Below are 13,015 nucleotides of genomic sequence, written 5' to 3'. Positions count from 1 at the left end.
CTGACTGGACCCATTACCATAACTTTCACGTTTATGTGTGACACTTAGAATAACCCTTTTCCTAATGAGGTTTGACAAGGGCTGCTCACAAATGTACTCTTTTACCTAGACCTCATAAGATAATGGACATAAATACACACACGCAAACACACACCTTGAGGACTGCACCTGCTTGTACCTGTAACTGGATGTGGGTGTTAGCGCACAAGACGATGGCTTTGTGGCTTGTGCGGTGCAGAGTTTGTGTGTGAGCAGGTGGACGTGCATGTGTGTGTGTGTGTGTGTGTGTGTGTGTGTGTGTGTGTGTGTGTGTGTGTGTGTGTGTGTGTGTGTGTGTGTGTGTGTGAGTGCCTACAGCAGTAATGAGCACTGGGCCATGGGATGCCCAAAGGCAAGGTTCTCTAACAGGGTCAGACTCAAGGACGTCTGGTACTGAGCCACGGACCTACAGTAGACACACATAAAACATATTGCTGCAGCAGACCGCAAGCTGATCCAGCGCTATTAAACAATGTGAGGAAACACATGCTTTTACATGGCACCCACCCATTGAGTTTTCTCTTATTTTCTTTTCTCTCTTTTATGCACACACACACACACACACACACACACACACACACACACACACACACACACAGTGAAACACCCTCTATTCGTCCCCAAACGAACGAGAGATTCACGCTTCACTAGCAAAGACTCTCACAGTGTAGGTTATTAATGAGAGCATGTCCTAACAACATTACAGAGCTACTGTCCCATGGAGGAGAGGAGAGGAGAGGAGAGGAGAGGAGAGGAGAGGAGAGTATGGGGGAGGAGAGGAGAGAAGAGTATGGGGGAGGAGAGGAGAGAAGAGTATGGGGGAGGAGAGGAGACAACAGGAGAGGAGAGTATGGAGGAGGAGAGGAGATAAGAGGAGAAATGTGCACAGAAGGAGAGGGGAAACAAAATAGTAGAAGAGGAGAGAGAAAATGTGAGGTGAGTGGAAAGGAAAGGGAAAGAGGAGTAGTATGGGGAAAATAAGATGAGGAGAAGAGAAAAGTGTCAGGAAAGAGGACGAAGTAGAGGAGAAAAGAGGAGAGAACAAAAAAAGGAAATGGGAAGAAATTAGAAAAATGAGAGGACAAGGGGATGTGTAGAAGAGGAGAGACAGAAAGAGGCAATGAGAGTATGGAAGAGAAGAAGAAATTATAAAAAGAGGAGAGGAGAGTTGAGAGGAGGAGGAGGAGGAGGGAAAGGGGATGAGGATGAGAGGAGATTAGGAGTGAAAAAAGAAAAGAGGAAGAGGAGAAAAAGGAGAGGAGAAAAAGTAAGAAAGGACAAGAGGGGGGAGATGGGGGGGAAAACAAGAAGGCAATACATTTTGAGGTGGTTTAAAGGGGGACATGATGAAATGAGAAAAAGTAAAGAGGAAAAAAGAGGAGAGGAGACACAAAGAGGAGAATAAATGAAAGAGGAGGGAGCTAAGTAAGGAGAGAACAGCAAGTGAGAGTGGAAAAGAAAGGGAGAGGATATGAGAAAGTGCAAGGATTAAGGGGAGTAGAGAAAAATGGGTAGAGGACAGGAAAATAAGAGGAACAAGGTTGATGGTAGCAGAAAAGAAAGAGAGGAGAGAACAAGAGGGGGGGAAGAAGGAAGGAAGATAGGATGAGGACTTAAAGGAGGAGTATAAATGACCAAAGAGGAGGAGAGGAATGACAACATAGGAGGGAGGCGGAGGATGCGGAAACCCCCAGAGTTGTGATGGGGAGAGAGGAGCCTCAGTAAGTGTGCTATTTGGATTCCCCTGTGGCATCACAACGGTTACATTGGAACAGGCGTGATGGATGCGCTGCACTGCTGGGGAGACAGTGCCATCTAGCGATTGTGACCTGAAACTCTCTCGTACAGCAGAACCCACTGAGCCCTGCACCCCTTGTGTCACACTCACTCTCACCTACACAAACTACTGTAATGCATAAACATCCTCCCCCCCGCCGCTTCACACTCAAGCAACCTGCGGCTCGCGGGTCGTTTTTCACACGGTTCGTGCGTCATTATGGAGGCAGCATGTGCTGTCACACAAACCGAGCGCAAAAACATATTTTGAATTGATAGCCAGTCTTGCGAGCCTCGCTGTGTGTGTGTGTGTGTGTGTGTGTGTGTGTGTGTGTGTGTGTTTGTGCTGCTTGGCTTTTATTGTGCAAGTGATCTGGGGAGTGTTATGGGAGCAGAGCGATAAGCCTGGTGTCACTGGCGTCTAATCATACTCCATGTTCCTTATCGGCTCCGCGCTCAGGAGACGGAATGAACTGTGGAGAGGGAGAAGAAGAAGAGGAGGAGGAGGAAGAGGGAAAGGGGGATACGGTGGGAACTAGATATGGAGGGAGAAGGGGGGGGGGGGGGGGGGGCAAGAAGTGATAGGGGAAGAGAGATGTGGAGGAGAAAAAGTGGAGGATGTTAGGGGGAGTAGAGGACATGAGAGAGGAAGGAGTGGAGATTTAAGGGTCTGCTGCACTAAAAGCATATAAAGAACCAGTGCCAAGCCCTGTGTCACGACTCACCTCGCCACCCACACAGCACAAACCCACCTTGTGTAAGAAGATCTGCTTCTTCAATGCAACTTCCCACTGCTTGCATCTGTGTATGTGTGTGTGTGTGTGTGTGTGTTGGGGTTATCAGGAGTGCTAAGGATGGGTGGTAATTGAATAATGACAGTAACGCCTCTGATGGATTACCTGTCACTCTTCCCTCTTCTCTCCCTCCATCACTGTCGTCCCTCTCCTCTCTGCCGCTCTCGCCTCGCAACCTACGGTTAAATTGTCTCCTGTCCCGTGCCGTCACCCGTGCCAGCGGAGATAAAGACACGCCTGTACAGATTCACACACACACACACACACACCCTCACCGCAAATATACACTTTTATATACAGATAAGTGGGCCACAAGGTGTGGAAGAAGCTATTCAAATACCGAAGTTAAAGTGAAGTTAATGATCAAAATGTAGGCTACAAAAGTGCTCTACAAGCAAAATGTCCCCTTTCAGACTCGTATTACAACATATTGGACTATAGGTTAACCAAGTGTTAAGATAATTCACTGAAGTAAAAGTAAAACTACACTATAAAAATACCCTCATTGCAAATAAAGGCCGCCATTAAAAAGAAGTGCTGTCAGCAACCGAAAATGGCATTTACTATTTTCATAGATTGTTATCAGTGATCCATTGTTAGCAGCATTTTAATTATGTATTGCTTAAATGTGGAGCCAATTCTAACTACATGATATACTACTGCGAACTATATATCAATGAGTCATATGTTGCAAGTTGATCATGTACTTTATCTGAAAGATCTGCAGAAACAGTAATCAGGGTCAGATAAGTGTAAAATGTAGTCGAAGTGAAGTGGAATAAAGTGTTAATACTCACTCTTGAGTAAACGTTTCTATCACAGATTGTAATGTAGCTGGTCGATTTGAACTACACTTTAAATACTGTTGGGTATTAATCTATAACAGCGCATCATATGAAATGAAATGCCCCCCTTGAATTGCAGTGCAGAGGCATAAAACAGAAATACATCAACGTATACAGTTTTGAGATCAAAATATAAATGTTGTGTATTTTTATTTTACCATTATATAAAGCTATCTTTTTTTTACTTCTCAATCTTTATCTTTGTCACTTCTGTTGTCCGTATTTATGCTAAAATACTAAATTACTGGTTCATTTCCACCACTTACACACTTTCCTCTCTTACAAACCCCGCACCTCGAGGCTGAGAGAGCTGCACTGAGGTCACATCAGTTGTTTTTATTTGTGCATTACTGCAAAATGGTCAGCAAGAGCGCTGAGGATTGAGAGCGATTGCAGCGCTCTGCTGCAATGCAGTTTAATCTACAGTATCTGCTCGCAGCTAAATGGTCCTCCTCCATCACAGACACAGACTTCCTCTCAAGGATTAATGTTGTAAATGAGCTGAAACAGTGCCAGCAGGGGTATTTTGGTGCCTGCTGAGTAGAGGTCTGTCTCTACGCGGGGACCACCCATGATGATTTGGTGTCCCTGATTCACCTGCCTACCTGGGAGGTGCTCCTCTCCACCTGAGTGAACACCTGAGTCTCTGTATGCATGCCTTTGTGTGTGTGTGTGTGTGTGTGTGAGACCTCTTTTTTTCCACTTCTCTACAACCTAATTCCTCTCCTCCTTTTCTCCTACCTTTCCAAAATGACAGAGAGAGGGAGCAAACAGCCTATTACTGATTGGATGTGTGTGCAAGAGGCGGAGAAACTGAGAGCGAGAGAAGGCAGTGTGAGATGCACCAAGAGAGATGATATCAAGCATAATTCATTTCCACACAGATATCATGTAGCTGTTTCAGGATAATTAGAAGTCAGACAGAAAAGACTGCAGATTCTTTTTATCATCATTCATTTAATTGGTTGAAAAAGAAAGGTTTGCAGCACTACACGTTCAAGCTGTGAGGAGTATTTACATCATTTTCGGACATCAGTAGAAACAGCACCAATGGTACAAACCAGAACTGAATTTGCACAGCCAGTCATGCCTTTACCCTTCGCAAATGAGGTGCAAATTATTGCTTCTCTCAAGAATTGTGGCGTCTTTCATCTCGCACATTCACACGTGAGGAGTTTTTTTTTTTGCCATCGAGAGCCAAAATGTAACCCGTACATTTATGAAATGTGACAGCATTTTATTTCAAAGAGAAGCAGTGCCTCAGCAAGACTGCAAATACATCCTGCATTTGTATCTGTTGTATTAGTTCTTATTCGTTGGATTTCTTCCAGTTCCGTGAGGTGAAAAAAACACAGTTTGACGAGGAGAATTTCATCCGGTTTATCAGTTTACTGCTGAGCGCTGTGGTGCGGAACGCAAAGCAAATAATAAAGATGGAGACGACGATTAAAGCCCAGAATTACAGTCGGTATACGTTTACAGTACATGATTCTGTGAGTCAAGTGAGGCTTTAAACACGCTTAACTGTTCTTTAATTACACTTCCTTAAACATATCCGAAAATGTAATGGATTTTTTTTTTTTTTTTTACAATCGCCATTTCTTCATAGTTCATTAATTCAGCAATACTCTTCCTCATAACAATTATTTTATAATATCACACACTGCACTGACTAATTTCTTCCTCTAAGACCAGCCTTGGACATCCTCCTGTTAGTAACTTCTATCGTTATCAAGGTCTCGCTATTATGAGCAAACTTAATGTATAAATGATATCCACCTATTCCTTTACGCGTTGAATGAGGACAGACAAAGTAGGCATTGAAGACAAAGTAGGCATTGAAAAGTATAGTTTGGGTGTTCTGGGTGATGCAAATGTCACAGATGAGGAAAAAAAAATCACTCGGGGGTCACTGGAGGCAGCCCAAGCCCTAATCCAGTTTCTCCTAACTGTATAGTGTAACAAAACACTGCGAGCTGGCATAGTACAGTCCACCATACCAGACATGAGAAAGCAGTGATCCAAAGTAAAACGCTACAAGCCATGGGAAAGCAGCAACCCGATCAACACAATAACACATAGGCACATAAACATACAGACACCTGCACACACACACACACACACACACTTGTCTCTCTCTTACACACAGTATGATATGCCAGACTGCCAATTAGGACAATAATGGCTGTGCGAAAAAAGTCTATACTCACACACACACACACACACACACACATACAGTAACTGAGACCTCTAAGCTCAAAGTTAATAGCACCCAGTTGTTCAGTGCCAGAGACAGACCCTGTGGGAGGAGGTTGTGGGGTGCATGGGTGGTATTGATGCTTAGACTAATGCAACCAGAACACAATTTTCTGACAAACATACAGGGTAGGGAAATTTAACAGGACTATTTTTGTATGTATAAATCAATATTGGGGAAGATGTTTCATGTTTATGTGGCATTTCCATTAAAGTCTGTATCAACGTCCTCTTTTATAAGACACACAATCTGTCAAAACCATGAGAACTCGTTAACTTGCACTTTTATTCTATTTTATTGTTTTCTGTTTCCCACCCTTTCTTCCCAGTGTCATCTTAAAACCTAAACTCATTTTCGAGGACATTTTTCTGACGTATTTCCGAGCCGATTATCCCCTCTTAGCGATGTCCTACCCTGCCAGCCAGCACACTATAGAGTGGAGCACTATGTTAAAGGAGGACAATGGCATGATAGTAGAGAATGGGTGGTGAAATGCAGGGAGGACACAAACACAAGAAGCAAAGCAAAGATGAAGAGAGATGGCGAGACGGAGTGGCAGAGGGGCACAGATGGCAGCGAGGGAAGGCAGAGTGGAAGGACGGAGACGGAGGGATGGGGTGGAAGTTGATATGCTGGATGTCGTCCTCCTGCTCCATCAGCAGAAGCCTGTTGGAGGGAAAGCGCAATAATGAGAACAGCCTGCAGTGGACACACACACACACACACACACACACACACACACACACACACACGCACAAAGGAGAAAACACTCCTCCAGCCAATTAGCCACTCGCTTTCATCGACAGATCCACACAAACACCCTTTTACAGAAGCAAAAAGACATCATCACTCTTACCCTCACACTCGAAGGCTTGCAGCACGGTGGTGTAAGTGGGGCCCAGCCAAGAGGTGTAGCTACCCAGAACTCTCTGCAGGTGGTGGGTGGCGTCATTAAAGAGCAGATCGGATTCGCCATAGCCTGCTGAGCTGAACAGGCGGAAGCCCTCGGTGGAGTTGCCAAACGCATTCTGCAGGAGAGAGAGCGAGTGTGTGACAGGACTTAATGCATGAGGGCATGCGTGGATGTGCGTTGGCGTGCTGTGTGTACATGTGTGTGTGTTTCTTTGGGTTTGCGTGTGTGTGTGTGTAGCCAGGGGATCAGCGCAGGACGCATCAGTCATCCTGGCGTCTCCCACACACACTCAGTAAGGCAGAAGGATGACAGTTTAGCAGATACCTGCACTGCTGATCGATAACACAGAGACACGAGACAGACATAACCATACATATCTGGAGACTAACACACACACACACGGATGATGCAATTTCTGTCCACACCCACCTGTAAACGTTCCAGGAACTTCCAGACGCGACACTTGTCCTCCATGCGCACCACCACAGCGTTAGCTGGGACAGCTGCCAGGTGGCATCGCTCAAACTCGTCCAGGTCCGCCTCGGTTCCGTCAGGGCACAGCAGCTTCAGGTCCTCCAGCTCCAGATCCAGGGCCCAGGACTCCTGGTTCTTACCTGGGCCGCAGTGGAGTGAAGGTGCGTCCGATTTTAATTCAAGCCCATTTAGAATTCCCACTCAAAGAAGCAACGTGATCATGTAAGTTCATACTAATTAAAGAGACACTTTTCAAAGAAAAAATAACACTATATTCCGCCTAGAATATCTATATAATATTTGATTATTAATAAAGTGGACCAATGCTAAATTACCACCTGCTATAAATGCTATAAATGTCCCTCGATGTTTGAAGGCCTGTCAAGCTTTGGATTTGTCCACATGCCAAAACATTTTTAGTAATGCTGTAATGTGGAGGCTGTGGGAAGAGTTTCGAGGGTGACATCTTTTTTAGTCCTCTCCAAAACCAAAGATACGAGACAAGAAGTGTAAAGAATGGACTACACAGCATGTTCATTTGCCCTAACGTAAGTTGCAAACGTTAGCATCCCTGGCTAATTATAGCTTCTACCTACAGTAGCAACCTTACCACCAAAGGCAAGGGGCATGATTTAGATAACTACATTATTTTGTGGGGTTACAGTAACAAATATATCTGTTCAAGACTGACACATCCACTGTGTGGGAGCCAAGATGCTTCAATATCAGAGTTTAGGCCAATGTTAGTGGCTTGGATTGGGGAAATTTACAGTCCAACGGGACTGTTTTTGAATTTTGTGAGATTTGGTTGGCCACCTAATAATCTAAAAAGCACACAAAACCCCATTTAGCCAAACACATTAGAGGCAAAAGATCGACCACCTTGAAGCTACTTTCTCCCTCCCTCGACAACAGCACAGACCTCCTGTGTTTTCTTGCCCTCCGTTAATTGCGCTGACCTCGGACGTTTGTGAACCATATGAAAAAGCATGCTTCGTTAGACAGCTACACTGTTTGCGGAGCCGGTGTCAAACGGCTTCTTCTCGGCTGTACCAGCAGAGTCTGTGTAGCGTGACTGTGATAATGATCGCCATTAATTTGGGATGTTGCCCAGAGCGGAGAAGCGGATGCAGCAAACAAAGAATTGGAGCATTTTTTTATGCTGGACAAACATGTCTGAACCATTGTCTGTCCCCTTCCTGTCTGTTTCATATCTGTTTCTCACTTATACTCTCTTTCATTCCAATAGTTATCCATCTGTGTCTTTGTCTATCTCTGTCTCAATAACACACATATAATCTGTTCGTTGTATTTTCGGGATTCATTTCACACACTGTGAAAAAGACTCTTAAGAGAGACATTGTGAAACACTGACATCCTGTGTCTGGACATGGACTAGCACGCTCTCTCTTTGCTGGCCCCAAGTAACCTCATCATACATCATTTAAATAATACAATGACATCATTATGTAACCAGTGGTGTGGTTTAAAAAAAAAAAATGCATATTAACACTGACCGTCCAAATTGTCAAAGAGTGTTGTGTGTTTGACAAATGCCACGTCACCGAGGTTCTCTGCGACACACCTGAAAGAAAAACACAGGTGTAGTCTGTTTTAAAGAGTTTTTCTCTCATGTTGTGTCTTCTACAGACCCTAAAACAATCATGAGGGTCATTAATCATTCATTACTGTATTATTACTATCATCACTCTATTATATTTTTCAGAACAGGCCGCTATAATGACAATTTTTAAAATGTATGGAGACAGCAGGCTGAACTGGATGAAAGCGAGAGGAGGCACAGAGGCAGAGGTTTTAACTACTCCGCCTCTGGGTGCCATTAGCATATTATTTCCCATGTTATTATTGTCAGTGTTGTACCTCAGTGCTCCTGCTTCTCCGTAGTGCCTCTCTCTGTGGTTGTTGGCACAGATGTGTCTGTCGTTATCGTCTCCTATACAGGCCTCGCACAGGTTCTTAGGGTTGTTGCCTCTCGGGTCGTGCTGGATGTCCTTAACACCCGGCACACAGCTGTAACCAAAGAAGTTGCCAACGGCTGGTGAAAAAGACAAAAGAACGAGTTAGGAGGAAGAATAGGAGTGGGTGAAGGAGGATGACTTCATTTAAAATGATAAAGTCAGTCCTCAGATTAGACACGTCTAACACCCCTAGAATTAAACTAAATTATATTACGTGTATTGAAGACAAGTGGAGTGTCAAAAAGAAGGGTCAAACTATAACCAACCCTTCGAGCCAAAACACTTGATTGATTAATTAACTCAATATGAATTGAGAACTACTTTGACACTTGAATAAAATGACAGATTTAGCTTCTAACTTGTGTTGATTTGCTGCTTTTCTTTGTTTTATGTGATAAACTGAAAACACTTGGCTTTAAGAAACTGTAACAGCCATTTCTTCACTTTTTGTCTGCCAAATAATTACTTACTTAATTAAACATTTGTAAAAGTAATTGGCAGATTTATTGATAATGAAAATAATCATTAGTTGCATTAGTTAGGGTCTTCAAAATATCTTCTCTGCTAATTATCTGTTGGATTTTTAAGTATTAAGTGGTAATTGTCTTATAAGATGTTTTTAATTTCTCCTTTTTCATAGTGTTGTAGTATCTATAGTGTTTACTGACACTACTTGTGCTCTCAGCTCCAATGCATTGGTTACCACTGAGGATGGAAAACTCTTATTATGGGTCGCAAATATATAGTTTAATTTCTTTAAAGGCTGAGTAGAAACTAAAGTCAATATTGCTGTAATAATCTGCAGCTGACTATTTTAAGATGCAGATTAATAGAGATTTGTTTTTCTGGTCGAGTGGGTATTTACAGGCTCAAAATAAACTACAGTGCCCATTTTTTCATATTAAAGAAACATGTCACCAAGTGCAATGCTTTTTTTTGGCATTTATGTGTTTTTAATAGTTTTTGAAAAACAGTGGAGCTCTGTGGCAAAGAGTATTAGGATATATCAGATTTACAAAAACACTAACATTATACTTGTTCGTGGGATCAATTCATTTTTGGTGTCATGGGATTTATTGATGAAAAGAAAACTAGGCTAAATATTGCCGGCCTCATCTTTCCTTCTCCCCCTCTTGAAGAAATTACCATCTTCTAATATGTCTTTCTGTTCATTGCTAAACCGCACACTCACACACTCTCTCACATTTACAAAGACAGATGAACTGTTCTCTAATTGGCTCTTCTCCTCTCCTCCCCTGAATCTCTTCACTCTTGGTTTCACACCACTGCTTCCTCCCACTGAACCTCTCATACGGCTTCGACGCACCAGCACACACGTACACTTTATACATCGCCCCTCACCTTCCCGAGCCCGTCCCGCTCTGTCTCACCTCTGGGGAAGTTGCACTGCTCCCCAATTCTGATCTGGGACGTGTTGACCAGGTAGCCAATAGGAACAGTCCACCCCACTGTGGTGCGCATGCCGGGGTGACAGGAGCTGCGCTCGTGCATCTCCAGCAGGGACAGGTCTGAGGAGGAACGACGTGCCATCGCCACCACGTAGTAGCTAAGACCATCTGGAGAAAACATGTGCGAATCATTTGTCAAATCAGCGGTGCTTGAAGAAAAAAGGTAATATAGTAATTAATAAAGATACAAGACACAAAGAATGATGTGTCTACATCTGTATCTGTCGCCCTTGTGTAGGTATAACCATGACCTTATCTTCAGAGAGTCACATTAGTTAAGCTGCTGAAGCTTCAGTGCTGCAATGCTCAAACCCGTGACTTACCGACTCCGTTATGGGACTCTCCTGCAGCCAGCTCCAGGCCGTGGCAGAAGCCAGCAGCATAGATGTCGTCAGCAAACATGGAGGCTGCGTCTGCTGTCCCATTCTGACAAAAACACATTTATTTTGTCAATTTCAAATGTCGCTGCTAAAGTACCAAATATTTATAAAAACAAATGTGGACATATTGAGGCGGTGTACAACACTTGTCCAGAAGAACTGCTGTGGACCAGGTGAAATAATTCTGTTTATTACACCCTCGCAACCAAACACTTTTTGGGGGAAATTGAGTAAATAATGGAGGTTAAAATTGTCATATTATGTAATGCAAACTGGACAATCCACTTCTCCATTCCATTTTCTTCAGGTACCTTGATTTTGTTCATACAGTCTCTGGTGTTCAGGCCACGGACGCATCGTAAAGTTCCTCTAATGTTCTGAGCTGTGGCGTTCCCGGACAAATCCAGACACTTCTGCTCTTCAGCGTCAGACAACACACACCAGGAGACTGCACAAAACAGTGGGGAAGAGTTGCAATTTAAGTGAAAAATAAATGCTGGTTTAGGGTTGCAAATGTTTCATAACTACACCCCGAACCTCACCTTCTAAAACATGTAAAACATCACTTAAAACACACATAAGTAAGAGTTAATAAAGTCTATTTTAAGTTTTTTTTTTTTTTTAATCTACAATAGTCTTAAATTGATTCTCTTTTGGATGTACCTGTAGTTTTGGTATTGGAGACACAGCTGACAGACAGAAGAGGCAGAAGGAGGAGGAATGCTACAGGCAGTCTTCTCTCTAGATGCTCCATGTCGGCTCTGGTGGGAATCCTGCTTGGAAAAATCTCTCTAATACAACAGAGAAGAGGAGCAGGTGGATTTCATTGAAGAAAAATAGTCCCTCAGCTACTCCCTCCCTCTCTTGTAACCTGGTTATGAGAGAGAAAGTGGGAAAGAGGGGGTGAGAGGGTAAAAGGTGGGAGAAAGAGGCAGGTAGGCTGGATGTGGAAAGAAGAAAACATTGTATTATTCCTCTTTCTCCTCCTCTTAAATCAAAGTTCCAGTGGATAATCCTTCCTCCATCTCATGATATCAGTATTGCATTTCCACCTCCAATTATCCACTGAGACTTATCCCCAGTGGTGAGGATAGCAATAGACACACGTAGGCTCAGAGCAGTTCAGGTCACCTGGCACAGAGTCTTGACCCAGGGTCTTTAATTAAAAAAAGCTTTGGACAATGTGTCTCTGTACTGGAGCCGTGTTCGGGGAGAATAGATACCGGCTGGGTCTTGCTCCTGTTCACTGGATACTAAAGCCCCAGGTAAGCAAGAACAAAACAGCACTGGCGATTGTTCGCAGCCGCGGGACCCATTAGGGAAAACATATCTACTACTTCATACAATTCTCCCTTTTCTCTCTCGTTGTACACACACTCACTGACACGTATTTTCTGAAGAGCCACTGAGCCAAACAAGAATTAGATGAATCGAAACAGGTAGAGGTTGTTGAGCAGTCAAGTAAAATTAACTCATCTTCTAATCCACCTTTTAGTTGGCAATGGCAGATCTGCATGATTGCTTATAGGACATAAAGGGTCATCTTAGTTTTCATTAAGCGTTTTTTTCGCGAGGGAGAGCTCTTTTTTTGGGGGGGGGGAGGCTGCGGTATCTGGTTCTCAGCATGCATGGGTAAAGGAACAAGGAAGCACAGTGGGACTTTTTGAATCAAGCAGTATTTGCAATCAAATAGTAGCAAACGGAGAAAACAGGGTTTTCAATTCTGAAACTGTTTCGCTGAGGCTATAAGTCACCCAGTTGACGCTTCTTGTCTCACAGTCAATGTTGTTTAGTAAATGAGGATCTAAAAAAAATGAATGTACTGAATAAATACATTGCATTTGCATGTGAAACAGCATCACTGCTCTTTTCTTCTAGAAAGTGATACTAAAATATGATGTATGTGGATTTTCTTTTTCTGTGTTTCTTCTCATGTAATTTACATGAGAAGAAACACAGAAAAAGTGGCAGTGGACACCCTGCTATATTGCTATTACTATAATCAGACAGCGTCATACAAAACATATGGTTTAAGTTAGTTATCTATTCTTCAAACTTGCAGATTTATTTGTCATGCAAATAGTGATCC

The 13,015-nt window shown here is 43.2% G+C and overlaps 1 protein-coding gene across 1 annotated transcript in view; it reads right to left on the bottom strand.

Moving 5' to 3' along the window:
- otomp (otolith matrix protein) overlaps positions 1-11,845 on the bottom strand; it is a 52,679-nt gene extending 40,834 nt beyond the window's left edge. The window contains exons 1-9 of the mRNA XM_076108059.1: positions 11,590-11,845; positions 11,238-11,374; positions 10,870-10,972; positions 10,469-10,654; positions 8,980-9,154; positions 8,616-8,683; positions 7,054-7,238; positions 6,540-6,739; positions 6,279-6,377 (exon numbers count right to left, since the gene is read on the bottom strand). Coding sequence (XP_075964174.1) covers positions 6,279-6,377; positions 6,540-6,739; positions 7,054-7,238; positions 8,616-8,683; positions 8,980-9,154; positions 10,469-10,654; positions 10,870-10,972; positions 11,238-11,374; positions 11,590-11,680 — 1,244 coding nt within the window. The 5' untranslated portion in view covers positions 11,681-11,845. The remainder of the gene's footprint in view (positions 1-6,278; positions 6,378-6,539; positions 6,740-7,053; positions 7,239-8,615; positions 8,684-8,979; positions 9,155-10,468; positions 10,655-10,869; positions 10,973-11,237; positions 11,375-11,589) is intronic.
- Positions 11,846-13,015: the final 1,170 nt, after the last annotated feature.

This window comes from Anarhichas minor, unplaced genomic scaffold (genome assembly GCF_050575085.1).
Source record: "Anarhichas minor isolate MPS153535 unplaced genomic scaffold, ASM5057508v1 ptg000040l, whole genome shotgun sequence".
NCBI lineage: Eukaryota > Metazoa > Chordata > Actinopteri > Perciformes > Anarhichadidae > Anarhichas > Anarhichas minor.
The sequence above is the reverse complement of the archived record's forward strand: the minus strand, read 5'-3'. Positions and strand labels throughout refer to the sequence as shown.